This window comes from Fusarium falciforme, chromosome 1, assembly GCF_026873545.1.
Source record: "Fusarium falciforme chromosome 1, complete sequence".
Taxonomy (NCBI): Eukaryota; Fungi; Ascomycota; class Sordariomycetes; order Hypocreales; family Nectriaceae; genus Fusarium; species Fusarium falciforme.
Window position 1 is genome coordinate 1624908 of NC_070544.1, and position 23918 is coordinate 1648825.

Genomic DNA, 23918 nt, shown 5'->3' on the forward strand with positions numbered 1-23918 from the left:
GGTTTTTGAGCAGCTCTACTGTACGGTACTGGTACTAATGGACACCCAAGCCCCCGACGACGCCATCGGCTTCCAAGGTTCCAACGTCAAGCTTGGAGAGGAGGGACCGAGGCGCCGCACCTTTAAACCCCATGTGCCTCGGCAGCCCCAGATTTTTCTCCATCCATCTCTGGACTGGGGCACGGGGGGGCACGCCGGGCCTCTGCATGTCCCCGAAGCATGGGGAAATTGGCCTCGCTGTGACTGGCTGATTCGGCCTGGTTTGTCGCGAACAGGACAATAAACCGTCGTCGCATGGGCGGAGGGAAGGAAAAGGACTCGGGCATGGCCTTATTCAGAGATTTGAGCCGAGGCCATGACCTGGAGATGGCAAGATGGGCGCTGGACTGAATCGCCCTAGACGACTTGGCGAGGGTCCATGTTATGGAGAGAATGCGGGGGTGGTCGCCATGAGATTGCCATTGCCATGACCATGACGGCAGAGCGCTGTATGTATCTCGTGTCAAGTCTCACTGCGGCCTGCTGTTGAGTCTCTCAACGACATTTGGAGCGCGCAGTATCACCCTTCTTTTTTCAGCTTGTCAGCACTTGCGCACGCTGTGGACGCAGTGGCTTTTGTGCAGAAGAAAAACACAGGCGACTGAGGATGCCCGTCCAGAAACAGAGATATTGGTGAATGAATTACATGGGGTCGTACAACAAACACATGCTGTGGCACATGCGCACCGTCAGCACTCTGTTGCTCCCCATTCCCCCCCGAGTCGGTCGTAACGGACGCTAGGGAGGCTGCAAGACCAAGAAAGTGGAGTTGATGCCTCCCGTCTTCTGTCCAAACAGAAGATGGTTCTTTGTCTTAAAGAGTCTGGCGTGTCCCCCCCCTTCTCTGACCCTTGAGTGAAGGCCAGTCAGTCTTGTCGGGTCTTGTTCGGTTTCATGTGAATTTCTTCCTTTCCCCAAATCTATTCAATGTGGCTGAGCACTTCTTGTCAAGTTCATCTGATGGCTTGGCTTCCTCGTGATCCCATCCATCTCGACAATCTGTCTGGTTTTAACTGGCTGTCGCTACATGCCCTTGTCCATCTCCCCCAGCTTTCACGGCCTCGTCTCCTCTTTTTTTCTTTTCTTGTCTGGTTCATGACATGATCCTTCGTCTCCCCAGAATCTTACCACAAACCAATCGCGTATCCTTCGGCAACGAAATCCATGCCTCCTCTGTCTTGTTCAACATCATGACGGATTATGCGCTCAAGGAGCGAATCTTTCAGGACGACCACGTTGTTCAATATTGTTGATTAACTCGAGACACGATATCGTTGGCCGACTACGGATATGCCGTTCACAAAGTTTGTGATTAGCTTGTCACCAGATGAAAGGACCGTTGCTCATACTCAAGCTTTGGGACTACGACGTCACCTCTTCAACGCAGACGGAAAACACAAATTCTTGTCTGCCAGGTCACGCTTTTCTTTCTTCCCGTCCCGAGTCGAGTCGCGCTCCGGCACGTGAGACGCTGCCTGCACGTGCTGGCATTCCCGGCCCTCTCACGGACACTCACAGCATGCCAAGCGGCTGCTGATGCGGATCATCATCGCAATCTCGCCAGCTATGTATGTCTGTCTTCGAAGAACCAACAGCCGAAGACACGGCTGCCGATGTTGCATCTCAACTCCCAACTCCCGTTCTTCACTCGAGAGGCCTGTAGGCATGTCGCAAACATTATTGGCCGAGTGGCCCGTCTTATTTGGCCAGCACCCAGCTAGGGCTGGATGATCAGCAACAGTAGTGCCGGCCGCAAATCAGGCTCTAAGCCTGGCCCGGCCGCTGTGACTGCATTCCCGTCACATTCTGTTTGAGCCTCCGTCCGGTCATCTCCCAGCTCATATCACGGGCTCTCACGCCTTTCAACCACGGTACGGTATGCGAGGCCATAGAGGATCTACGAGATCTGCAGCAAACCGTCTCACAGCGCTGGCACGCCCGTCGACGACCTGGCTGGTTGGTTGGGAAATCCTACGAATCCGACTGGGCCGCACGAGGTAGGGATCCCCTTGTGGCCGGTCGCTCTACCTGAGTGAGTTGCTCAGCATTGACAGAAAAGGGTTGTTGGTCCTGATGCGGGTTCGCATGAGCGCATTGATGATGCCCCTGGATGCCGTCTTGGGTCCTGAGCACGGTTTTTGACATTTGCCGATGGGATGGGTGATGCCCAAGAGCGTCACCTCGATAAGGGACCCTCGCATTAAAAAAGAGGACCTGCCCCTAGAAACAAGGTCGTTTCACATTGACGTGCCCCGTCTCAGCGTTGCCTCGGCGGGTCAGAAAGCACGACTCAAGACGGCGCTGGTTGTCGTTGCAGTACTATGCGCCCCTCTGGTGATACCCGGAAAAGGACATTTTTAATGCCACCATCCTGCTTGTTTCCGATCGACGTTTCCTTCGGCACCTAAAAAAAGGTCTTTTTTTTTCTTCTCTCTCTCTCTTTGACTCCCTTTTCCTTTTTAGTGGCCCCTTGCGGTTCCCTGACGGGTCCACGGTCTCTCTCTCGGAGCATCTCCCTTGGATCGCCCGCGGACCCCACATCGTCTGAGAGATGTCTCGTCAGCCGGCCTGGTTTATATAGATTCCCACGTTGCCGTCGTTCTTGGGACCTTCTCCCTCCTTCTGGGCGAAAGTCTGTTCGATATTCTTGTCGGAAACTTGTCCATCTTTTTTTTTTTCTTTCTTGGAGAGAATCCCTCGTGTGTCTTATTAGTCTTCGCCTCGTCTCGGCCATCCCGCCCCTGCGCTGCCGAGAGTTTATTTCATCATGGGTCGAGTCGTCCTCATATCTCTGCGAGTTTTGCAGCTGGCCTTGTCTTTAGCCAGCATCAGTCTTAGCAGCTATGGTGCGTTGAGAGAGTCAAATGGCCTCATTTGAGACCACGGCGTTTTTGACCAAGAGCTGAGCCGAGCTGAGTTCTTGGCGTCAAGACTCGATGGGCCCTTATCGAGCGAGATCTGATGTGACTAACCTATTCCGTGTGCAGTTATCAACTGGTTTATGAGCAACAAGAAGTCCATACCATCACCCTTCAACTACCTCCTCGTATCATCGATCCTCTCGGTATTCTCGCTCGTATACCTGGAACTGGTGCCTCGTTTCGCACCTCGCTTCTCACAACAATACGTCGCCATCGGGGTCGAATCCGTCAACGCCGCTTTATACTTTGCTGGTTTCATTGCGATCGCCATCTACATCGGGTCGCTGATCTTTTGCGAGGGAGCCGTCTGCTCTTCCGGCCGGGCCGACGCCGTGGTTGCCGCGGGCCAGTTCACGACGTGGATCGCCACGACAATCCTCATGGCCAAGGACATGTTTAAAAGGGGCTTTGAGCAACCCAAGTACGCCGACAACAGCCGGGAAATGGGACAAGTTTGAAGAGGCCTAAAATATCAAAGTTAGGGCCAAATTACAACATCCAAGACGTGGAGCGATGTCCAACCTCGGCATTTATTCAGCTGAATGCTGGCCGGTCACTCAGCTTCGGATGCTTTCGATACAACATGGGAAATGCGTAAAGGACGGAAGATGGGATTCATGACAGGCGTTCAGGCATTGATTGATTTGCAAGGAGATAGACGGCGCCATTCCGGTATGGCCTCTCCAAATTGTTAAAGGTGTATCGGCAAGGACAATACCTTCTGGAGTTCTTTTTTTTTTTTCCCCTCATGGAGGGGGCGGTGGTGGCGGCACCAGGCGTTTTTTTTTGGTAGCTCATAGCATGGCTGAATAGCTAGAATCGTCCGAGAGAGGAAGCTGGCAACCTTTTTGGGAGCTGAAGAGCAGCCGGGCTGGCTCGTTTTCAATGGACCTTGGATTATCGTTGAATTATCGCAATCACGACACATACATCATGTCGAGTTCCAGACCGAGGAGCGCCCGGGGGTGAGGTGAGGTGAGGCTCGTGCGTATGCCAGAATCGAAAGAGGACGAGGGTTCGAAGTCGTACGAGGGAGGTTCTCAATTTAAGAACTCACAGCCTATTGGGCTTAGTCGTGCTGTCGCCCAGGGGTGGTGTCCCCGACAGCTCCGGTTCGCGGTGTCGACGCCTCATTGTCTTGGAACGAGTTTGTGTCTGTTGATGGTGGGGGACAAGAGCGGGATGGCAGCATGGAAGCCAATTGCACCATCCTGCGGTGGCATTGGGTAATGCTGCAGGTCGATGTAAGAGCTGGGGATGATCTCGTTGTGCCATGGGGGAGGTTTATTTGCCCATCCATCCATCATGATCCATTCCATACCGAGATATTGGACGAGCCATGTACATACACTGAGTGAGAGTATCTGTACCTCTTGGTTTCTACCTTGTAGAATGCAACCCTCGAGTTGCCGCTTTGGGAGCTTGTCATCCCGCTTCTGTGCCCCTCGTTCTTCAACTCTCAATGTTCCCTCGGTCAACCTGTCACCTGCCCCGCACTTGGATCGACATGATGGAGTTGAAAGCTCACATGCCACATGCCCGACCACGGAAGCACAAGAAGTCTCAATATTATTGAAACGTAAAACGTCCGATTAAACTCGAGTAACCAGGCACACGGCGCAGCAGCTAAACGGCCCTCGGTCCGGCCGTCGGAATTGCACCATGGGCTCCGGCAACCGGACAGAGGAGAGGATGAAGCCATGTCTCATACTTCACAACTCATGGGCAGTTGTTCGCGGGGGGCACAGCGAATGAGGCGACCTCGAAATCGACGCGATGGGACTTGTCGTCGATGGCGTGCTCCGAGACCTTCCCCACAGGCCCATGCCCGAAGGGGCTTGGATTGGATGGTGACACCGCGAGAGGTCGTGGGATTGTCTTGTCTGTTGTCAATTCTGCTTGTCCGAGGCAGGGGAAACGGGGACAAGTAGGGGTCTGCGAGGGGGACAGAGCTGGGCTTGGTGGTTGAGCTGGATGCAAGACCATTGCTGAGCGCATAACTTGCTTGTTCCACGCAAGGGGACTTTCTTCTGAGGGGGGTGTTGAGCAAAAGTATAAAGAGCAATGACACGAACTGCAAAGCTGAACCTCTTCCCTTTCCCTCCTTCTCTCTTGTCCCCTCTTCTTGTTTAGACTTTTCTAGAGACTTGTCAACTTTCTTTTCACTCTTCCGTTGCTCTTCTCACCTATTCCTCTCTCATCATGTCCGACTTGAGCAAGAACTTTGAGACGCTGCAGCTCCACGCGGGGTACGTTCCCAACTCGACCTCACCCTGATGGCGGGGTATTTACATCCCACCATTTTCACCCTCAACCTCGCCCTTGGACGACACCACGTCTACAATAATCATCTTGAATAGCTTCAGCTAACGTCTCTCCTTTAGCGCTGAGCCCGATCCTACTACCCACTCTCGAGCCGTCCCCATCTACGCCACGACTGTACGTCTGTTGTTGCTTTTGTGCCTCCCCCACAAATGACCCACCTCCCCGATTCATACAGCTTTCGGGTCGTCGGCTTCCAAACCTCTTAGCTCGGTAATTAATGCTGACAATGGCTTCGAATAGAGCTACGTCTTTGATGATTCGGCTCACGGCGCGAGGCTTTTCGGCCTCAAGGAGTTTGGCAACATCTACAGCCGTATCATGAACGTGAGTTGCCTCGGCTTCACTTTGCAAGCAAGCTATTGGCTAACAAGCACAACAGCCTACGGTCGATGTCTTTGAAAAGAGAATAGCTGCTCTCGAAGGCGGTGCCGCTGCCCTCGCCGCCTCCTCCGGCCAGGCCGCCCAGTTCATCGCCATCAACACTCTGGCCCACGCCGGCGACAACATCGTGTCCACCTCCAACCTCTACGGCGGCACCTACAACCAGCTCAAGGTCTTCCTCCCACGTCTGGGCATCGAGACCAAGTTTATCAACGGCGACAAGCCTGAGGACATTGCTGCTGCCATTGACGACAAGACAAAGGCCGTCTACCTCGAGAGCATTGGTAACCCCAAGTACAACGTTCCTGACCTGGAGGCTATTGCCAAGGTTGCCCACGAGAAGGGTGTTCCCGTTGTTGTAAGTTGAAACCCCGAGTTACTTGCTTGCCATTGGCTCACCTGCCCTAGGTTGACAACACCTTCGGTGCTGGTGGTTACTACATCCGCCCCATCGACCACGGCGCCGATATTGTCGTCCACTCTGCCACCAAGTGGATCGGCGGCCACGGCACCACCATCGGCGGTGTCGTCGTCGACTCTGGCAAGTTTGACTGGCTCAAGCACGCCGACCGCTTCCCCCAGTTCCACGAGCCCTCTGACGGCTACCACGGCCTCAAGTTCTACGAGACTTTCGGCGCTGCCACTTTCATCATCCGCGCCCGAGTCGAGATCCTCCGTGACCTTGGTGCCACCCTCAACCCCTTTGCTGCTCAGCAGCTCCTCCTCGGCACCGAGACCCTGAGCCTGCGCGCCGAGCGCCACGCCCAGAACGCCCTGGCCCTCGCAAAGTACCTCGAGGCCAGTCCCTACGTCAGCTGGGTCTCGTACCCCGGACTCGAGAGCCACCCCTACCACGAGACGGCCAAGAAGTACCTCAAGCGAGGCTTCGGTGGTGTTCTCAGCTTCGGCGTCAAGGGCGGCGGTGCCGGCAGCGAGGTTGTGGACGGCTTCAAGCTCATCTCCAACCTTGCCAACGTTGGTGATGCCAAGACCCTTGCCATCCACCCCTGGAGCACCACACACGAGCAGCTCTCTGACGAGGAGAAGCTCAGCTCTGGTGTCACCGAGGTAAGCATTCTTTATCTCTTGTCACTTGTTCCTTGCTAACTAGTTGTTTTTCAGGACCTGATCCGAATCTCGGTCGGTATCGAGCACATTGACGACATCATTGCCGACTTTGAGCAGTCCTTCAAGGCTGCCGCCGACGCCACCACCAAGGGCGAGGAGCAAAAGGTTGTTGTCCCCGAGGGTAAGGGGGCCGAGGCCCCCATTGCTCCTTAGAAAGACGAATAGAGTATTGTTTGCTGTTTGGATAAAGAGCGACGGGGATGATTTTGATGAAATACCCAATGAAGATAGTTGAATGAAGAAAGCGTCATCTTATTATCAATTACATGATGTATAAACCAATTGAATGCCTGAGATGTAAAAGATGGGATGAAAAAAGTTGACGCCATAACGTTGCGTGCTCGAATTGAGGCTGACAAGGAGCTCCAAGCCACACCCGCCTAGACTCAATCTGATTGGCCCACTTGGTCTCTAGCAACAACTCTCAACACCACAAACGTCACTCTGTCCAACCTCCACACATCACCACCATCCTCAACCCATAAAACCTCATCGCCAATCCCTCCCTTCAAGATGCGTCTCACGGTCCCCGAAACTGGCGCTCTCCTCAGCGCCTTCTTCTCTTTTGCTCTCGCCTCTGATCCTCTTACGCTGTACCTCCCCGCGAAGCCGAACCCCTTCACCCTCCCGCCTTCCACCCACGCGACGCTCTCCTCCTCCGGCGTGCACTACTCTGCGCCGCTATCTTCATCCAACACCTTTGTCTTCCGAAACGTCACTCCCGGGTCGTACCTCGCCGACATCCACGCCCCGACCGACGCGTTCCACCCGCTACGCATCGACATCCAGGTCGTCGAGGGCGCTGAGCACGATGTCGTCCAGGCGTGGGAGACTTTCCGCGGAAATGACTGGGGAAACAAGGGCGAGGTTGTCCCCGTGAAGGAGGGGAGCAAGGGGAGGGGATTCGAGGTTAGGGCGATTGGCTCTAAGAACTACTTTATGGAGAGGCCGCAATGTGAGTGATGGATATCCGGCTGCTCGCGGTTTGAAAAAGATGCTGACCTTGTGACTTTAGTCTCTGTCTTTTCTATTCTCAAGAACCCCATGATCCTCATGGCTCTTGTCAGTTTGGTTCTGCTGGTCGGCATGCCCAAACTCATGGACAGCAGTACGTGGCCCCTACACCACCTCAACACTTGAACAAAAGTTAACAAGCTACTTAGTGGATCCCGAGCTGCGCGCCGAGTTTGAAGCTCAGCAGAAGAACAGCCCCATGAACGCCGTCATGAATGCACAGGCTTCGGGCGAGAACCCTCTCACCAACTTTGATATGGCTGCCTATCTCGCCGGCTCCAACAAGAAGGAGGGCGGAAACAGCGGCAACAATGGCGGTGGCTCTTCAAAGAACCAGGGCGTGAGACGGTAATGCACATACAAAATCGGAATTGTGACCTGATCACCGGGATATAAACCCAAGAGGTGGCGTTGCCGAGAGGCTTACAGCATATGATATGATAGAGAGATTATGAAACAACGGGCGTTGGATGCCCTTGGCAATGGATATCATTAATCAATTTGGCTTCTCCTTGAGTCAATGGTTCTGCCCAATAGAGGCCAATTCTTCTGGAATTCTAGCCAAACCCTTTGGTGTGGTTCAGTCATATGCTCAATCCGAAACCCAAATCCCTGCTACCCATCGTGCATTCATGAAGAAAAAAACCCAGCCAACCGCCAATCCGAGACTCCAGTGAACCATGTTCATAAGTAAATCGCATGAGGGCGACCGGATGAGAACATCTCAGCTGTTGCCTTAGTCACCAAAGTCACCACCATCATCACCATAGTCGGCTCCATCTTCTACTCACGAGTTAGCGCTGTCATGAGTATGCAGGACTTGATGTCATGACTTACCGAAACCTTCCTGGTAGGCGTCTTGTTCATTGTCGTTGATGGCATCCGCAATCAGAGCACCACCCAGAATACCGGCACCGGCACCGAGAGCAGCACCACCCAGCATGCCCATACCGCCACCTCCCGGCTTGCGACCACCACTGTGGCCGCCGAAGCCGCCACCGTGGCCACCTCCGTAACCACCGCCGTAGCCACCACCATAGCCGGGAGCACCACCGTAACCGCCATATCCACCGGGTGCGCCATAGCCTTGTTGGCCGTAATGGGGTTGAGCGCCGTAGCCCATGGGAGGACCCTGTCCAGGATATCCTTGGGGTTGTTGGCCGTAATACTGCTGTTGCTGGTAGCCGCCTCCATAGCCGCCACCAGGAGAACCGCTCTGATGGCCTCCGGCCATTTGCTTGCCCTTGCCCAGTAGTTTACCTAGGAAGCCACCACCGCTCTTACTCCTCTCCCTCGGAGGGAGTTCTGTAGGATAGGGACTGCCAGACTGCTGGGGATAAGGACTGTTGCTCTGAGGGAAAGGGCTATTTGAGCCGCCATATCCTGCAGGAACATCAGGGCCACCGGGGCCACCGCGAGCGCGCGCATCCTCCTCAGCCTGGAGTCTGGCTGCAAGCTTAGCATCATCTTCCTCGGTAGAAGAGGGGCCGCCGACTGTCTGGTTGCGCTGGTCGTCATAGGGATTCTTTTTTGTGTCTGTCGGTACAGGGCCGTCGCCGGGCTGGTATCCGGGAGGAGGGCCCTGGGGCGCATCCTCACCGACGGGGAAGACGGGAGCAGTGGGCTTCTCCCATTGGGACTTTTTGGTGTAGATGTTGACGTAGAACCTGTAAGAGACGCAAGTCAGGACACGGATGTGCGGCGAAGGATGCAGGTTGAGAACTCACCATTCCTTGTACTGGTCGTTCCATCGCACGGCCCATCCGGCAGGGACCTCGGGGGCCTTGGGCGGGGGCGGGCCAGTTGGAGGAGCAAAGTCGTCCATGGAAGAGATAATGACGGAGTGTTTAGTGAGGGCGATGGGGATGGATACTTGCGGCGATTGAGGACGCAGATGAGGGAGAGTCGATGATGCAGGTACTAGAGGTAATAGGTAGGTACCCGTAGGATGTAAGGTGAATGAGGGAAAAGTATTGTTTGACAATCTATGAATCAAACTGAATCACGGAATCGTTCGTGCAAGGAAGGAACTTAAAGGAACCACTGGCTCCGCTGGCCTTTTAAAGCGATTGCCTCCCTCCCGTGCCGTCCTCTCCTCTTTCGTCGTCAGCGTTTCCCCTTGGCGTGATGGCACCTGCCACTGCCACTACCGCTACCACCTGTGACCTTTCTTGCTACAGCTTCGCGCCTTCCTGATACCCACCCCGCGCCACCTTGAAAGGCGACGGGATGCGATGGGGGGGGGAGGAGGGGCAGTCACCACCCGGACCCCGACCTGCCCGATCGCCCCCAGCGCACGCAACGCGCGCGGCGCAGGTGACGCCATTGGTTCGAGAACATCGGGTTGCAGTTAGGGAAAGCCGCACAGCCTCCTTTCGGATCTCCGGCATCTACAGTACCCAAGGCTTGCATGAGACCCTCTATTAAAAGGGACGAGAAGAGTCCAAAGCCCCTCTTTGTGAGGCCATGATCTGTAGAGTTATGTTTGTTCATTCAGCGGTAGAGACATTGGTCAGTTGATGCCAAGCTGTCGTCCCTGCATGTACTTGTTCTGCGCATTTCGCATGGTGACTGCATGTAAATGGGTCCAGAGGTACATGATTTATGACAAGGTCATCGGGGTGAATAGGTAGCAGACCCCAGGCTTTTCGCAAAACACTGCCCTCTTTCTCTTGGCTTTAGCCGTCTACCAAGGTACAACATTGATTGGGCTGCCTCACAGACTTTGAATTTTGGAATCACTGTTCTTCACAGCCATCGAATTTCTCTCCGCTAGCAATTTGGAATGATGCTCGATACAAAGCATGCGCCACAGATGACGACTAGTGGCGATGACGTTCAGTGATCGATGCCTCGGTCTCTTTCGTGGAAGCTTCCATCAGCCTCCAGCTCGAGCATAAGGTCTCGAGGTAGTTACTCATCGTGGCAGTGCATCCTCATGACTGCCAACGTCAAATGCAAGTATGTGCCCCAGTGCAGAATACGCCAGACTCTCATTGGGCCATGACCGAACTCTCAATTGCTTGATTCAACTACCTAGGTATATCTCGTGTTCGCGTTATTTTATGCATACTTTACTCTCAAAAGGCCAAGACTCCGTCTACTGACAAACCCTGTACGTATCTCCCCACTCATCAACAACCCCGTCTTGTCTTCTCTACCTCTAGTTCGCTAAGCTCTCTGTGTCTTCCTCCTCTTGCGGCGGGAACCTCTCATTCCAAGGCTCAAAGAGCTTGGACGTCTTGGATAGTCCACCAATGGTCTCCCAGATCAATAAGAAGCCGAACAAAGCCATAATGACAAACATAAAGTCCTCGGCGTTGAGATGGTTGTGCGACTCGGGTAACACGATGAGGATGATGGCCACAACCAACCTCATGCCGATACGCGGAACCTGGGTTAGGAAGAGCTCGCACTCTCCTTCAACTCGATATAGCATCCCGTACACCCACAGGCAAAACATGCCAACTCCCAGTCCTCCGCCAAGAAGCCAGCGCTGTCCGTCTTCAAACTCTTCCACCCCTGTGCTTGCCGCCGCAACGTGACCTCCGATGAGGAACGAAGCCGCCAGCGGTAGGTGAAGGAGGAAGAAACCGAAAGCCGTCCAAGCGGACCGTCGGATCGGGTGAGTAGCCTGGATGCTGCCGTCGCCGCTCGAATAGATCCAGTTGAGCACAAAGGCGATAATCAAAGTGCAAACGGCCTTGGCATACCCGGATGTCAATCCAATACCCGTCTTGTTACCCACGATGATGCTGTACACAAACTCTCCAAGGATAATAATGAAAAAGGCACCCATGCGATCAATCTCGTGGGCAATATCGACGGCAGTGCTATATGTCAGCTTCAGCTTGCGCTTGATCCAAGGACTCAATGTGAGGGCCCAAGTCGCCTCTTGGTAAAAGATGGACACTGCAACAACGGCAGCCTTGGCGCGGATGCTGATGTTCTCAAAGAAGAGAGGAATAGTGATGAGCAAACCGACAAACATGAAGCCAGCCATGATGCGAGCCTGCGTACGGTGCTGATAGGCAGCAATCGAAGTGAGGACGAAGACACTCAGGGTGGTGAAGCGAGCGACTAGGTAGGCGCCGACGGTGGTGCGCATGGCTGAGATGTCCTCGTCGGCGAAATTGGCGTTGTTGGCGTAGAGAACCAGAAGGGCCATTACCCAGAGGATGACGAGGCGCTGCAGAAGGTCGTCGGTGTAGTACGAATTCATGATCTCGCGGAGGTCGGCCCAGATGTGCCAGGCCGGGGCGAAGATGAGGATGTACTTGGCGAGGTGAGCGCCATCTGGATGCTCTGCCAGCTCATCGCTAAAGTTGGCGACGATGGCGACGTCTACGGTGAATTAGTCTTTGTTGTTGAAAGTCAAGGTTGGTGATACTCACAGAGCAGATCGAGGAAGAGCTCAAAGCGCCCCGCCTGACGCTCCTCCTCAGATGTCTTTTGCAGCTCTCCCTTGTAGAACCATTGCAGCGCCCTAGGCCTCTTGACGACGAAGCAGTCGGCTTTGGCGTGACCCTGAAGCTCGTTGCAATTCATCTTGAAGCAATTATGATGATGCAAAGGGAGAGACAAGGTGAGGAGGAAGAGGAGAGCTTTTTGTGCTACGCGCTTCTCATTGGAGCTTGTCTTGCATTTTACCCTTTTTAACCTTGTGTCTTTTGTTCAGCTGAGACTAGGGGAGTTTAGTTTAGGTGGTTGATGTGGCTGACAGGGCCATTACCAACCCATGCAGGGGATTACACATGCAGGTTGGATCCGTCTAGTCTAGTGGTTGGTGATGGTGATGGTGATGATGTCGTGTAGCTACATCTTGTGCTAGGAGGTGAAGATTCACAGCTCACTCTCACTGTCATTCTCACATCCCAAGCACATCCATCGACTTCAAGATGCCCAATTCATCACACAAACAATGACGGTGAATTGGGTTCAGACCAAGTTATGCTTGATTAGCTTAGACCCCAAGGGTCGGCCGCCTCCAACTAAAAGCTTCCCCTCCCCCTCCACGCTTTCGGCAGTTTAACCGTGACCCTTGTCAGCATTACCAACCTCCTCTCCACTATCGTCAAACTTGCCCATTACCGCAAACTGCAAAGCCATTGTTGAAATTCTCCATGTCGTTGCTTAGAATATCACATGCCCGCATGTCTCCCTCACTCGATCTGTGAGCTCTTTTAAGCTCGCCTCGTCCTGTGCGCCTACTACCAAGTGACCTAAGCTACATCCTGACATCTCATCTTCGTACCAGCTTAGGATACACATGCGACCTTCCTGGAACTCGCTCGAAAACATGTTGATAAAGTCATCTCTGCGCTTCTCCACGTCAACAGCGAATGAAGAAGCACAATCGAGGCCCCTACTCGTAAAGTGAGTCCTCAGCAGCGGCAGGGAACACGACCCCGTCGTCCGCACATTAAGGTCGACAACATAAAGCGTCCCATCGGCATCCTCAAGAACGTCTGCGCCCGCAGGCCCGACGTAGCCGTACGACTGCAGCCATTCCGAGATCTGAACCATCAGCGAGGAGAACTTGAGACGGAGCTCGTTCTGCTGGCGGTAGTCGATAATGCTGCCGATCCATGCCGTGTCACCCTCGATGATCTGCTCCGAGACACCGAGAAAGATGGGCCGTCGTCCTTTTTCGTTGACGAAAAAGGTTATACCGTAGTCGCCGATCGGGTCTTGGATGAGGTCTGAGAAGAGGAGGGTCGCTGGTTCGAGGTGCGAGTTGATCTCGTTGACGGACGAGAGCAGACGACTGAGAAAGCCCTTTCCGAAGTCGTTGATGATTCCTTGACGATCCTTTTCGGTCCTCACGATGAACGTACCCGCTCCTCCAAACGTCATTTGGCTCTTGAGCACAAACGGCAGCGGGTACGACTCGACGGCCTGGTACAACCTCGAATTCTGCTCCCTCAACCACGTCCCTCGGGCCCCCGCGCAGCCCCTGGGTATGACGAAGCCATCCAGACAGTTCTCGATGCAGAGCGCACAGCATGACTCGGCGTTTATGGGGAAGCCCTCGACAGTGACAGCCACGCTCTTTGGCGTCGGGAGACCAGACTCGGCGAGGGCGCGCTTCGTGTTGAGGAACCAATGCGTCTCGAGCGGCACGACGTTTTCGTACCCCTCAAGGTAGTCGCTGATAGCCTTGCACGCCACCACATCGATGTTTGCTTCCTTGATGGGGATGTACTCGGGTCCATCGCAGAAGACGAGGGGAGGTCGCTGTGCATCCGATAGTATGGCTAGCGTCTTGACAACTTGCTTCTGGTCATGCCTCTTGCGCTGTGACGAGGAACCCATATGGAAGAAGATGGCAGGCGACGTGCCACACATGAAAGCATCTCGCTGGTTTAGGAGGGAGAGATACTTGATGGTCGTTATAGCGTCGTCGGCGGGAGTTACATCATGGCTGCTAGTGAAGGGGCTGTCTTGATAGATGTATTTGCGGTTGGGAGGCACCTTAGGACCGAGTGTTAGAGTCGCGCTAAAGGTACCAAGGACCTGGCCAATACACTTGTCGGCACAGGGACTCCCAGATTGACGGTATAGATCCGTCAGCGTAGTGTCTAGCACCACGGTGGGCAGCTTCATGGTCGTGTCGGTGACGGTCATTGTGTGAGTATAGCATTAGCAGCAACCAAGATAAGAGAGGATAGGGGAGAGGTTCTCTTCTATATATCTCTCCTTCTCCAGAAGCGTCATGGTTGACACTTGGCAGAGTATTGGAAACATGATAGATCTTCGGAACCCGTCTTGCGAATTCTGCCATGACGACACAACACCAAGAGATGGTGATCGAATAGATTGACGTGTGGCTGTAGCACGGAAGAACTGTCTCACTTGAGGGCCTGCGTAGCGTTGTGCTTGAACGAGCATACACCGTCAGTGTCAAGTCAGTATTGCATAGCCCGTACGACGAAGTGAGGAAGATCCTCAGCCTGTAGAGTTGACACGTTCTTGCTTTCAAGGTGCTCGTCAAGGGTCTGAGAAGATTCATGGTGTTATGATTGACAAACGCCTTTGGAGAGTTTATCTTTGGAGCCTGTTGATGGTGTGTTGGACGGTGTGCAGAATTCGATGGATTTGGATATATCGGCATACTGGATGTCTCGTACGGCGTTTCTCATTTGTCAATTGAAAGGAATACAAGGTTATACATGGTATAACTGTAGTGACTGCCTTAGAAGAGCCAATGGCTTCTTTGTCGCCTCCTCGGGAGAATATCTCAGCTCCAGTGTTTCAAGGAACTGACCGACAACGGATGGTGTCAGAGAGCACTTCTATCTCGGCCTCTGAGCAACCAGGCAACTAACTTCCTTCACTTCCTGTCCAGCAGCAAGAGATGCCCAATAATCTACGTCTTCCAGTCTGTTGCAATCACAAGTCATCCGGCATCAAGACATCCTGATCTGGGTCGACATCAAATGGAGAGTCACCATGAGCACCCTTCCTCCTCCTCGCCTCCTCATCAGACCTACCCTCAACATACCGCTCCGACACACAAATCGTCTCCCCAGCCCTGAAAGAGAGATTGCCACACCTAGACTCAATATAAGGGTTCCAGTCCACCAGTTCATCCCTCTCAACGCCCGCGGCGGCGGCGATCGACTCGCACGTGTCACCCACCTCGATGGCGTGGAGGCGGCACGGGCTGGGGATGCAGAGCAGGCCGAGGCGGTGGAGGTTCCCGGGGACAAAGTCGAGGCCGTTGTTCCTGCTCAGGTCACGCGTTGTGACGCCGTGCTCCAGGGACAGGCTCAGCCAGGTGTCTTCTGGTTTGACGTGGATGAGCTGCTTGCATGTGCAGTCTCCTCCTCCGCGCCAGCAATTCGTCACTCTATTTTTTGTTAGTGTTTTCGTCCAATATCGGAGAGGAGGGACGGACCTAAACGAATTTCCTTCGGGTGGGCAGTATGAACGTTGAAAAGCGTAAAGTTGAGTAGCCCTTTCTGAGGCTCTTGGGTTGAGGGGGCATGTAGCCTCAAGATGGAGCATCCTAGACCAGCACCCGTCGCATCGCAGGTCGGTTAGGACGCGGGGGAGGCCCTTTTCCCCCAAGACGTTGCAGTATTGGCCATCACTAGAGGATGGTTAGTCAGGAATGGAATGAGTCGAATAAACAAGCGTTCAACTGACGGGTTCTTGAGACATCTGCGCTTGTACGCAAAGAGAGCCAATTCGGCGCGATGATAAGGCTTCCAGGGCCGTCCGGCGCCAAGCTCCTTGTACACGGCATCCCCGCAGTTGCTCCTCACGGACTGCCGATACTCAAGCAGGCTCACATAACATGAGTCGGTGCAGAAGGAGTCCAGGTCTTCATCGGTGGGGAGACGGCTTCCTTCGCGGTACATGGAGCGGGTTCTTATGAACTTGTTCAATTCTGGCCCACACGCGACGTCGGCGCTGAAGGCATCGCGGCATGCGTCGTCGCCAGTTTGGCCGTCGACGAGGCCGTCGGCGAGGTTGAAAGAGGGGTTTGCCCCGGCCGCGGAGACGGCGAGGTAGAGGATGGCGCCTAAAGTCCGTAGCGAGGACATGGTCGCGATGACACAAGAGTCTCTAAAGGTGGAAGGATATCGTCAACCTGCTCTCTCTCTCTCGACTTGGAAAGGAATTATCAAGGACTAGATGAGTTGGTCGACATGAGATCATGTTGAAGCCCCGAGCTGAAAAGATGGCTGTGATGTGATCCCTGCTCAGGCTTGCCTAGAACACGAGGAAGGATGCGATGAGGTGGCTTAGCGAGCATGAAACCATAAGCAGCCAATTAATTGATCCCTAGCATCGCCATCTCGAGTCTCGGCCATTGCCTATTCTGGACCCTTCAACTGTCTAGTGATAATACCAGTCTTATATATTGAGTACAGTATATACCCAAACCGTGATGGCTTCACCAATGGCAACTCAACTCAGTCACAACATAGAGACAGGGACAGTATAGAGACAAAGATGGCAGGTAAAAGAGTGGCATAGACGCTCATCTAAATTACGCTCTAAAAACTAATGTAAGGGTATCGAGTTCATCAAAGACGCATGTGTCCACTCCTTCGTTTCCCGTGATATGAATTAGACAGACATTTCAGTTCATCCAGCGTCATACATCGATCATATAAACTTTTTCTTCTCTTCTTCACCGAGAGATTCGTCAGGGGGCATCTCGTCCATCCATCACTTCACATCACCAACGTCACGTAGCCTTGGCTCATGCCTCGGCCGTTCCGTTGGTCTGCTTCTCCTTGAGCTCCTTGAGCTCCGCCTCCAATGCCTTGATCTTCTCGAGAGCCTCGGCAGTCTCCTTAGCGGACGCCTCGCTCTTCTCCACGGCCTCCTTCTTCTCAGCCTGGATGGCCTTGACCTTCTCAAGGGCGCTGGAGAAGGCAGACTGAGCAGCCTTGGTCTTCTCCTCGGCATCAGTCTTTTCCTTCTCGAGGGCAGTGGCCTTCTCCGCCGCAGAGGTCTTCTCAGCCTCCAGAGCCTTGACCTTCTCTGCCGCTTCAGCAGCCTCCTTCTCGGAAGCCTCAGCCTTGGCGAGAGCGTCGGCCTTCTCCTTCTCCAGAGATTCGGCCTTCTCGGTCGCCTCAGAAGCCTGCTTCTCAGCAGCCTCTACCTTGGCAATGGCATCAGCCTTCTCCTTCTCGGCAGCTTCGACCTTCTCCTTGGCCTCAGCGGCCTCCTTTTCGGCGGCCTCGGCCTTGGCGATGGCATCAGCAGCCTCCTTAGCAGAAGCCTCAGCCTTAGCAGCAGCCTCGGTCTTCTCCTTTTCGGCGGCTTCAGCCTTCTCGGCAGCCTCAGAAGCCTGCTTCTCAGCGGCCTCGACCTTGCCAGTGGCCTCGGAAGCCTCCTTTTCAGAAGCCTCAACCTTGGCGATAGCATCAGCCTTCTCCTTCTCCGCAGCCTCGGCCTTCTCGACGGCGGCGGTCTTCTCGGCCTCGGCAGCCTTGACCTTCTCGAGAGCCTCCTCCTTCTCAGTCTGCGCGCTGGTCTGACCAGCCTGAGCCTCCTCAAGCTTGCTCTTCAGATCAGCCTCGGTGGCCTGGGCCTCCTCGAGCTTCGTCTTCAAGCCGGACTCGGCGTCGGTCGACTTTTGCGCATCCGCTTCCAGAGTGGCGATCTTGGCCTCGGCCTCCTCAACCTTGGCCTTGAGCTCCGCTTCGGCGTCCTTGGCCTTCTGCAGCTCCGACTCGAGGCTGGCGGCCTTGGCCTCAGCTTCCTCGACCTTGGTCTTCAAGGCGGCCTCGGCATCCTTGGCTTGTTGGACCTCAGCCTCGAGGCTGGTGACCTTGGCTTGGGCTGCCTCGACCTGGGCCTTGAGCTCGGATTCAGTCTCCTTGGCCTTGGCGGCATCAGCCTCAAGGCTGGTAACCTTGGCCTCGGCCTCCTCAAGCTTGGTCTTGAGACCGGACTCGGCCTCCTTGGAGTTTTGAGAGTCAGACTCGAGGCCAGCAATCTTGGCCTGGAGGGCTTCCTTCTCCTATTTACTCATTAGCTTCTGTAAGTGGAGTTGTCAAGAGAGATTGCTTACCGCCTGGGAGGCCTTGAGGTCCTCCTCAATCTTTGTAGCATTGGCCTTGGCCTCCTCCGCTTGCTTCTCGACGTCGTTCAGCTTAGCCTCCTGCTCCTCGAGCTTCTTCTCGAGAGCGGCATGCTCCTCAGTCGTGGCGGTGAGCTTGGCCTGGACCTCGGCGGTCTCCTTCTTGGCGGCCTCCAATTGAGCGGCCTGCTCCTCGCTGGACTTCTTCTGGGCCTCCTCGGAGTCAGCGAGCTGCTTCTTGGCAGCCTCAAGATCGCTGGAGAGACCGTCGTGGGCGGTCTGCAGGGCACCGTGCTTCTCCTGCCACTCGGAAGCCTCCTTCTGGGCAGCCACCAGCCCGGCGGAGGAATCGCTCTTAAGTGCCTCGTTGTTCTTCTCCAGGGAAGCAACCTTCTCCTTGAGCTCGGCCAGCTCCTTCTCCAGGGTCTGGTTGGTCTGCTCGAGGGCGGCGTGCTTGGTCTGGAGCTCGGCAAGCTCAGCCAGCTGGGCCTTGAGCGATGAGAGCTCACTCTCGGAATCCGTCTTGAGCTTGTCGTGTGTTTGCTGAAGGGCAGCAGTCTTCTCCTCAGCCTGAGCCAGGTCGGTCTTGGCGGAGGAAAGCTGAGCGTCGGACTCCTCCTTGAGCTTGTCGAGAGACTGCTGCAGGGTGGCGTACTTCTCCTCGGATCCGGCCAAGGCCTTCTTCTGCTCATCCAGAGCGGAGACAGCGGCAGCCAGGTCGGTCTCGAGCTTGTCGTGAGTCTGTTGAAGGGTGTTGTACTTCTCCTCGGTGCCTGTCAGGGCCTTCTTGCCCTCGTCAGCAGCGCTGGAGGCGGCGGTGAGGTCACCCTCGAGCTTGCTGTGGGCCTGCTGCAGGGTCTGGTTCTTCTCCTCAGCCTCGGTGATCTGAGCCTTGAGGGTGGCAATCTCCTTGTTGAGGGCAGACTCGAGGGCCTCGCGGGCCTCCTTGACCTCGGCGAGCTCGGCCTTGAGAGCGGCGAGCTGGTCGACGATGGACTGCTTCTCCTGCTCCAGAGTCTTGAACTTGTCCTCGAGGGCAACCAGCTCGGCCTTGGCGGCGTCGAGCTCCTGGGCGCTCTTGGAGGCGGCTTCCTTGGTGCTGCGAAGCTGCTCGGAAGATGTGTCACCGCCCTTCTTGAGCTCGTCCTGCAGGATGGCGATGCGAGCGTGGGTCTCGTCGAGAGCCGACGAGGACTGAGCCTCGAGCTCCTTGATCTTTTTCCTCAGGTCGTCGACATCCTGAGAAACTGTTGTGCACTCCCTCTCCTTCTTGCTGAGGTCCTCCTCAAGGACCGAGATGGTCTCTTCCCGGTCGGCGAGCTTCTTCTCGAGTGCCTGTCGCGCGGCGATGGAGTCTTCACCGCTACTGCCTGAGAAAGAAGATATGACACCGCCCATGTCGATCAGATTTTGATTATGGGTCCTGGGGGTATGATGATGAGGGGAGGAGAATGAATACGAAAGGAAAGAAGAGAGGAAGAGGAAAAAGCTATGAGAGGCTTAGGAATTTGCAAGAGGTGAGAGGTTAGGTTGGGCTGCAGACGGGAAGCCTTTCTTTTTTTTTTTCACTCAATGGGATGGAGGGCGGCTGCGTAGCTTTAGGTACCTTGTGGTTGGTGGTGCAGTGGAGGCGGCGGCGGGTAGGTAGCGTTAGGTCAGGTATGAGGTCGGGTGGTGGGCTGCCCGCCTGCTGTGCTGGCTTGGATATGGATCAATGGCGGCTAGCTAGCCCAGGTCCCGTCCGAAAATCGTATCAGGCCTCTCCTTGGGTGATAAATTTCTCGGGCGGTCACCTCGGTGATAAAATGAATGGCTGGGCCGTGCTCGGTAAGGCAACATTGGATGCCAAGCGGGATTCACGGCCTTAGTTTGGCCCTTTTGGGTCTGAATTGTTCGACTTGTCCATATCAATGCATCTGTTGCGGCCCCTGGTGGGGGGGTTTTGGTTGCTCGACATGTCACCGTCTGCCGCGTAGACAGCAGAGCTTTCTCGACACCACCACCACCCATGGCAGGGTAAGAGTCATGATGGAGGGGAACCACCAGCTTCTCCCAGCTTCTATCAAACACTCTCAAACCCCTCCTCGACCCTCGATTGCAAACATACGATAACCGAATTACCACCTCGCAGCCTTGTCCTGAAAGAATCCTTGGACAATCCCCCACGGTCCCGCTCCATGAACAGTCACATCTAGCTAGCACCGCTACATCACCCGACTCATAGCCCCGGTCTGCTCCTCTCCTTCTCCTCCTTCTCCTCCTCCTCAACAACCCTGTGCAAAGGATGGCTGGCATTGCGAATCGTTGACTATTTCGTCATCATTGGACCTTCATCTAGCCCAGCCCGCCCTTTTCACATGTCGGGCTGGCCCTCGTCATTCCCTGCAGGTGCCCGAGGACAGGCGAGGCTGTCCGTCCGTGCCCGAGTCCATCCATGTCAAGGTCCAGAGAGGTGGAGTGAAACTTTTTGATAACCGAACACAAACAATCAGAGATGCTATGTATGCCTATATGCCATTATAACCCAACCAAATCAAACCAAACCCAACAAACCCAAGCCATGTTCTTCATTGTCCTGCCTTTCGGCCCTCTTTTCGCCTTTTCGCCAATCCCTCTGTCTTTCCGCCCGGCCGTCCGTTGTTCGGCCTGGTCCGGTCCGTCAAATAACCCCGGCACAGTTCCATATCCTGCCGGGTCCGTCACCCCCCCTTTTGCTTTTTGCCCGGTCCATCAGACTCCATGCGCTTTCATTTCATGGACTCGTCATTACATGTTGCAGATCAAATCATAGTGTGGTAAAAAACAATGCGAGCGTAACAAGAGGGGAGTGCGTGCTTGCTGCAAAGTCTTTGAGAGAGCCGTCCCCAGGACCACCGTTCATAGTGTCCTGTCCTGGAGCAGGTCATCAACAGCATCCGACATCGTGGTCGAGGCTTCTTCCCATTTTCAGGGTAAACCAAACAGCAATCCTCTGTTTCTAGAGGATTCGGCCGCCTCTATTTCTAGAGGAGCACCAGTAGCTGACTGATGGTATGGCTTGAGCCGTTGAACGTATGTGAAGGGTACCATCCCAGAACCCTCAGCTCCTCATCTAAAGGTAGCTCGAAAGGGGCCTTCAACCTTGATGTCCTTGATTCCCTCGGGCATCAGCCGGAGCCACTCGTTCCAGCTCTCGAGGTTCACGTTGTCGTCGTCCAGACGAATCGACAGATGCAATTGCGGACTGTTCTCGTACGACGAGAAGCTGCTGCGCATCGGGCTATTCTGGTATACCGGCGACAAGAAGATTGACGGAAGCCTCGAGTTACCCGACATCATCATGTGCAGCGGCGAGGGGAAGCTGGTTACCACCTCTTGCTCTGGGTTCTTGTCCTGCACCATCTTGGCATAGTGGGAGAATAGGTTTGCGTGCAGCTCAGCGGCCGAAAGGGGGCTCAACCGTGCTGCTCTGACTCGAAGTTGCTCAGCCAGAGCTCGTGTGAAGGCACACCGATCGAGGCCATAGAAGTGCTCCTCCGACACTGACGCTGCCAGCAGCTCCAGAACACCTTGCTGTCGAACCATACGAGATGATGGGTAGTACGCCGCATCCATGATGATGAGAGTATCGGCTCGAGCCTCCTCCAGGGTCTGCTGAATTCCACCCCATCGGATGGTCGAAGCTCGTTCTGGGTCTCTCGAACTACACTCATGTTAGCACCAAGTTGAAAAAATCACATGTGATATCCTTACCTCGCCAAGACCATCTCGCGATTGCCGTCTAGATATGTATGTCCGGCATAATAGACAATTTTCAAGACATCGCGCTCGTCACGGTCCTCGGCAAACTCGTTGAGCTGTCGCGAAAGCCACCTCCAGGAGCTCTTGCAGCCATCAGACGACGAAGGTATTGTCTGAACCTGGAAGCCATAATGGTAGTACTTGTCAAAGACCTCACCAAGCTCCCGAACAGCCGAGTGAATCGTAGACACGTCCTCGTCGTCCTGCCAGAACAGAAACAGGACCTGGACCGAGGTGTACCGGTCTCGGCTTGGGGTGGAGAGCATGCGCCCCACGTTAGTCTGAAGGTCGTTCTTAAAGCTCTCGATACCTGGCAATGACAACGACTTCTCAAGGCGAGGGCCCGATGGCAGCGGAGTGCGGATTCTAGCATCACTCAACGGAGGCCGGCCGGGTTGATGAGAAGAGGGAGGGTTCGAATCAATATCCATCTCTTGAGGGTCGTGGGCGAACAGGGACTGGACGTTGGCGACGGCGGGGGCGGGGCTCAATGGCCGGCCAGCAGCGGCGAGGGAGGGCGCGATGTCCTGGATAGTCGGGCTGTGGGATCGATGAAACTTGGAGACAACATCCTCCCATGTCATGTTGTGGTGACTGGGGTGGCACTATATTAGGAGAAAGCCAGTGTTGGCATCTAAGTCGAGAATTGACACGGGAGGGATAATGACAAGGGTTCAGTCAAGCGCAAGTGCGCATCTGGTAGGGCAGGCCATGACTTACAGCAACTCTGCGCCTCCGGCAATCATTGCAAGCACCGAGCTTCCTGATGAGTGCGGCGCGCTCTCTAGACTGCTGGGAAAGGGGCCCGGTCCGTCTCCTGCTCGTGCGGCGGTTGTTAGAGACGTCGGAGCCATCCTTTACAGAGAAAATAGACTGGTGCAGGTTAGGAGAGGTGTCGGCACTGTACGATGTGTTGTTGGTCTCGGTGGAGGCCAAGGTGGCGGTAGTGGCCTGCGTCGAGATGGAGGAGCATGTGTCCTTTCTCAGAGGCGGGGTGACCGGGTGAAGGTGGTGGTGAGAGTGCTGCTGCTGCTGATGCTGCTCAAACGTATAATGCGCCGGCGAGGTGGGCGACGGCTGGCGGAGCGGGGGAAGCTCATCGGGGTTTTGCGGGAGGCAGTGAGAGGGCGCAGAAGCGGCGGCGGCGGCGGCGAGAGCAGCAGGCAGCGAAACGGGAGGAGCAGACGGCGAGGAGATGGGCGGCAGCACGGGAGTTGGAGCGGTCTCGGAGACGGAGGTCGGCTGCGAGGGCGACGGTGATGGCGGAGGCTGCGGTTGCTGGTGCTGGTGTTGGTTGATGGGCGCGACAGCGGAAGCTGGGGGAGGAGCCTCGGCCAGGCTATGGGCGACGGTGTTCATGGCTAACAGTGCAGGGAGATAGGACAGGCGCGTTGAGAAATCAAACGCCCATTATCTCGGAGGGGAAGAAGCTGAGGGGAAGGAAGAAGAGTCGAGCGGGCGGGAGGCGGCTCGTAGGCGTCAAAATACCGTGCCAATCGATGAATTGGCTAAAGCCGAAGCCGTGATAGGTCGTAGCCGTTAGGTTTGTTGCGCGCGGGTGTGCGAATTGTGTAGGCGCAGGCGCAAGCGTACGGCGCAGGTAGGCCGTGAGCGATGCGTTAAAGTGTGCGTTGAAATAGATTTGACCCCACCAAGAGGCGCGTCCAAGTCGAGTAAAGAGGATCGCAGGCGGGACAGGGTACTGCTGCACTGTTCTGCAGGATATAGGGATCCGTCTCCGATGCGAGGTAGTATGAAAGAAGAGGACAGAGCGGGTGGTGAGC

The 23918-nt window shown here is 55.0% G+C and overlaps 9 protein-coding genes across 9 annotated transcripts; 3 read left to right on the forward strand and 6 right to left on the reverse strand.

The window, feature by feature from the left end:
- Positions 1-2806: 2806 nt before the first annotated feature.
- On the forward strand, positions 2807-3418 carry NCS54_00041400 (MARVEL domain-containing protein; the record flags this gene model as incomplete). The annotated part of the gene is made up of 2 exons (XM_053146066.1): positions 2807-2885; positions 3027-3418. 2 exons carry the CDS (start codon positions 2807-2809, stop codon positions 3416-3418), a joined length of 471 nt encoding a protein of 156 aa, XP_053002041.1.
- Positions 3419-5162: 1744 nt separating this feature from the next.
- Positions 5163-6947, forward strand: NCS54_00041500 (Homocysteine synthase; the record flags this gene model as incomplete). The annotated part of the gene is made up of 6 exons (XM_053146067.1): positions 5163-5209; positions 5345-5399; positions 5526-5609; positions 5665-6024; positions 6075-6734; positions 6789-6947. The coding sequence occupies 6 exons, from the start codon at positions 5163-5165 to the stop codon at positions 6945-6947; spliced, it is 1365 nt and encodes a 454-aa protein (XP_053002042.1).
- Positions 6948-7256: 309 nt separating this feature from the next.
- On the forward strand, positions 7257-8160 carry NCS54_00041600 (DUF2012 domain-containing protein; the record flags this gene model as incomplete). The annotated part of the gene is made up of 3 exons (XM_053146068.1): positions 7257-7749; positions 7810-7902; positions 7958-8160. Exons 1-3 carry the CDS (start codon positions 7308-7310, stop codon positions 8158-8160), a joined length of 738 nt encoding a protein of 245 aa, XP_053002043.1. The 5' UTR covers positions 7257-7307.
- Positions 8161-8544: 384 nt separating this feature from the next.
- On the reverse strand, positions 8545-9633 carry NCS54_00041700 (WW domain-containing protein; the record flags this gene model as incomplete). The annotated part of the gene is made up of 3 exons (XM_053146069.1): positions 8545-8591; positions 8646-9475; positions 9536-9633. 3 exons carry the CDS (start codon positions 9631-9633, stop codon positions 8545-8547), a joined length of 975 nt encoding a protein of 324 aa, XP_053002044.1.
- Positions 9634-10971: 1338 nt separating this feature from the next.
- Positions 10972-12356, reverse strand: NCS54_00041800 (Hypothetical protein; the record flags this gene model as incomplete). Its single annotated transcript, XM_053146070.1, has 2 exons — positions 10972-12152; positions 12203-12356. The coding sequence occupies 2 exons, from the start codon at positions 12354-12356 to the stop codon at positions 10972-10974; spliced, it is 1335 nt and encodes a 444-aa protein (XP_053002045.1).
- Positions 12357-12941: 585 nt separating this feature from the next.
- Positions 12942-14435, reverse strand: NCS54_00041900 (ATP-grasp domain-containing protein; the record flags this gene model as incomplete). Its single annotated transcript, XM_053146071.1, has 1 exon — positions 12942-14435. One exon carries the CDS (start codon positions 14433-14435, stop codon positions 12942-12944), a length of 1494 nt encoding a protein of 497 aa, XP_053002046.1.
- Positions 14436-15200: 765 nt separating this feature from the next.
- Positions 15201-16360, reverse strand: NCS54_00042000 (Hypothetical protein; the record flags this gene model as incomplete). Its single annotated transcript, XM_053146072.1, has 3 exons — positions 15201-15660; positions 15709-15903; positions 15960-16360. The coding sequence occupies 3 exons, from the start codon at positions 16358-16360 to the stop codon at positions 15201-15203; spliced, it is 1056 nt and encodes a 351-aa protein (XP_053002047.1).
- A 665-nt stretch (positions 16361-17025) lies between these two features.
- On the reverse strand, positions 17026-19752 carry NCS54_00042100 (Hypothetical protein; the record flags this gene model as incomplete). Its single annotated transcript, XM_053146073.1, has 2 exons — positions 17026-18294; positions 18346-19752. 2 exons carry the CDS (start codon positions 19750-19752, stop codon positions 17026-17028), a joined length of 2676 nt encoding a protein of 891 aa, XP_053002048.1.
- Positions 19753-21441: 1689 nt separating this feature from the next.
- Positions 21442-23493, reverse strand: NCS54_00042200 (Hypothetical protein; the record flags this gene model as incomplete). The annotated part of the gene is made up of 3 exons (XM_053146074.1): positions 21442-22036; positions 22087-22739; positions 22855-23493. The coding sequence occupies 3 exons, from the start codon at positions 23491-23493 to the stop codon at positions 21442-21444; spliced, it is 1887 nt and encodes a 628-aa protein (XP_053002049.1).
- Positions 23494-23918: the final 425 nt, after the last annotated feature.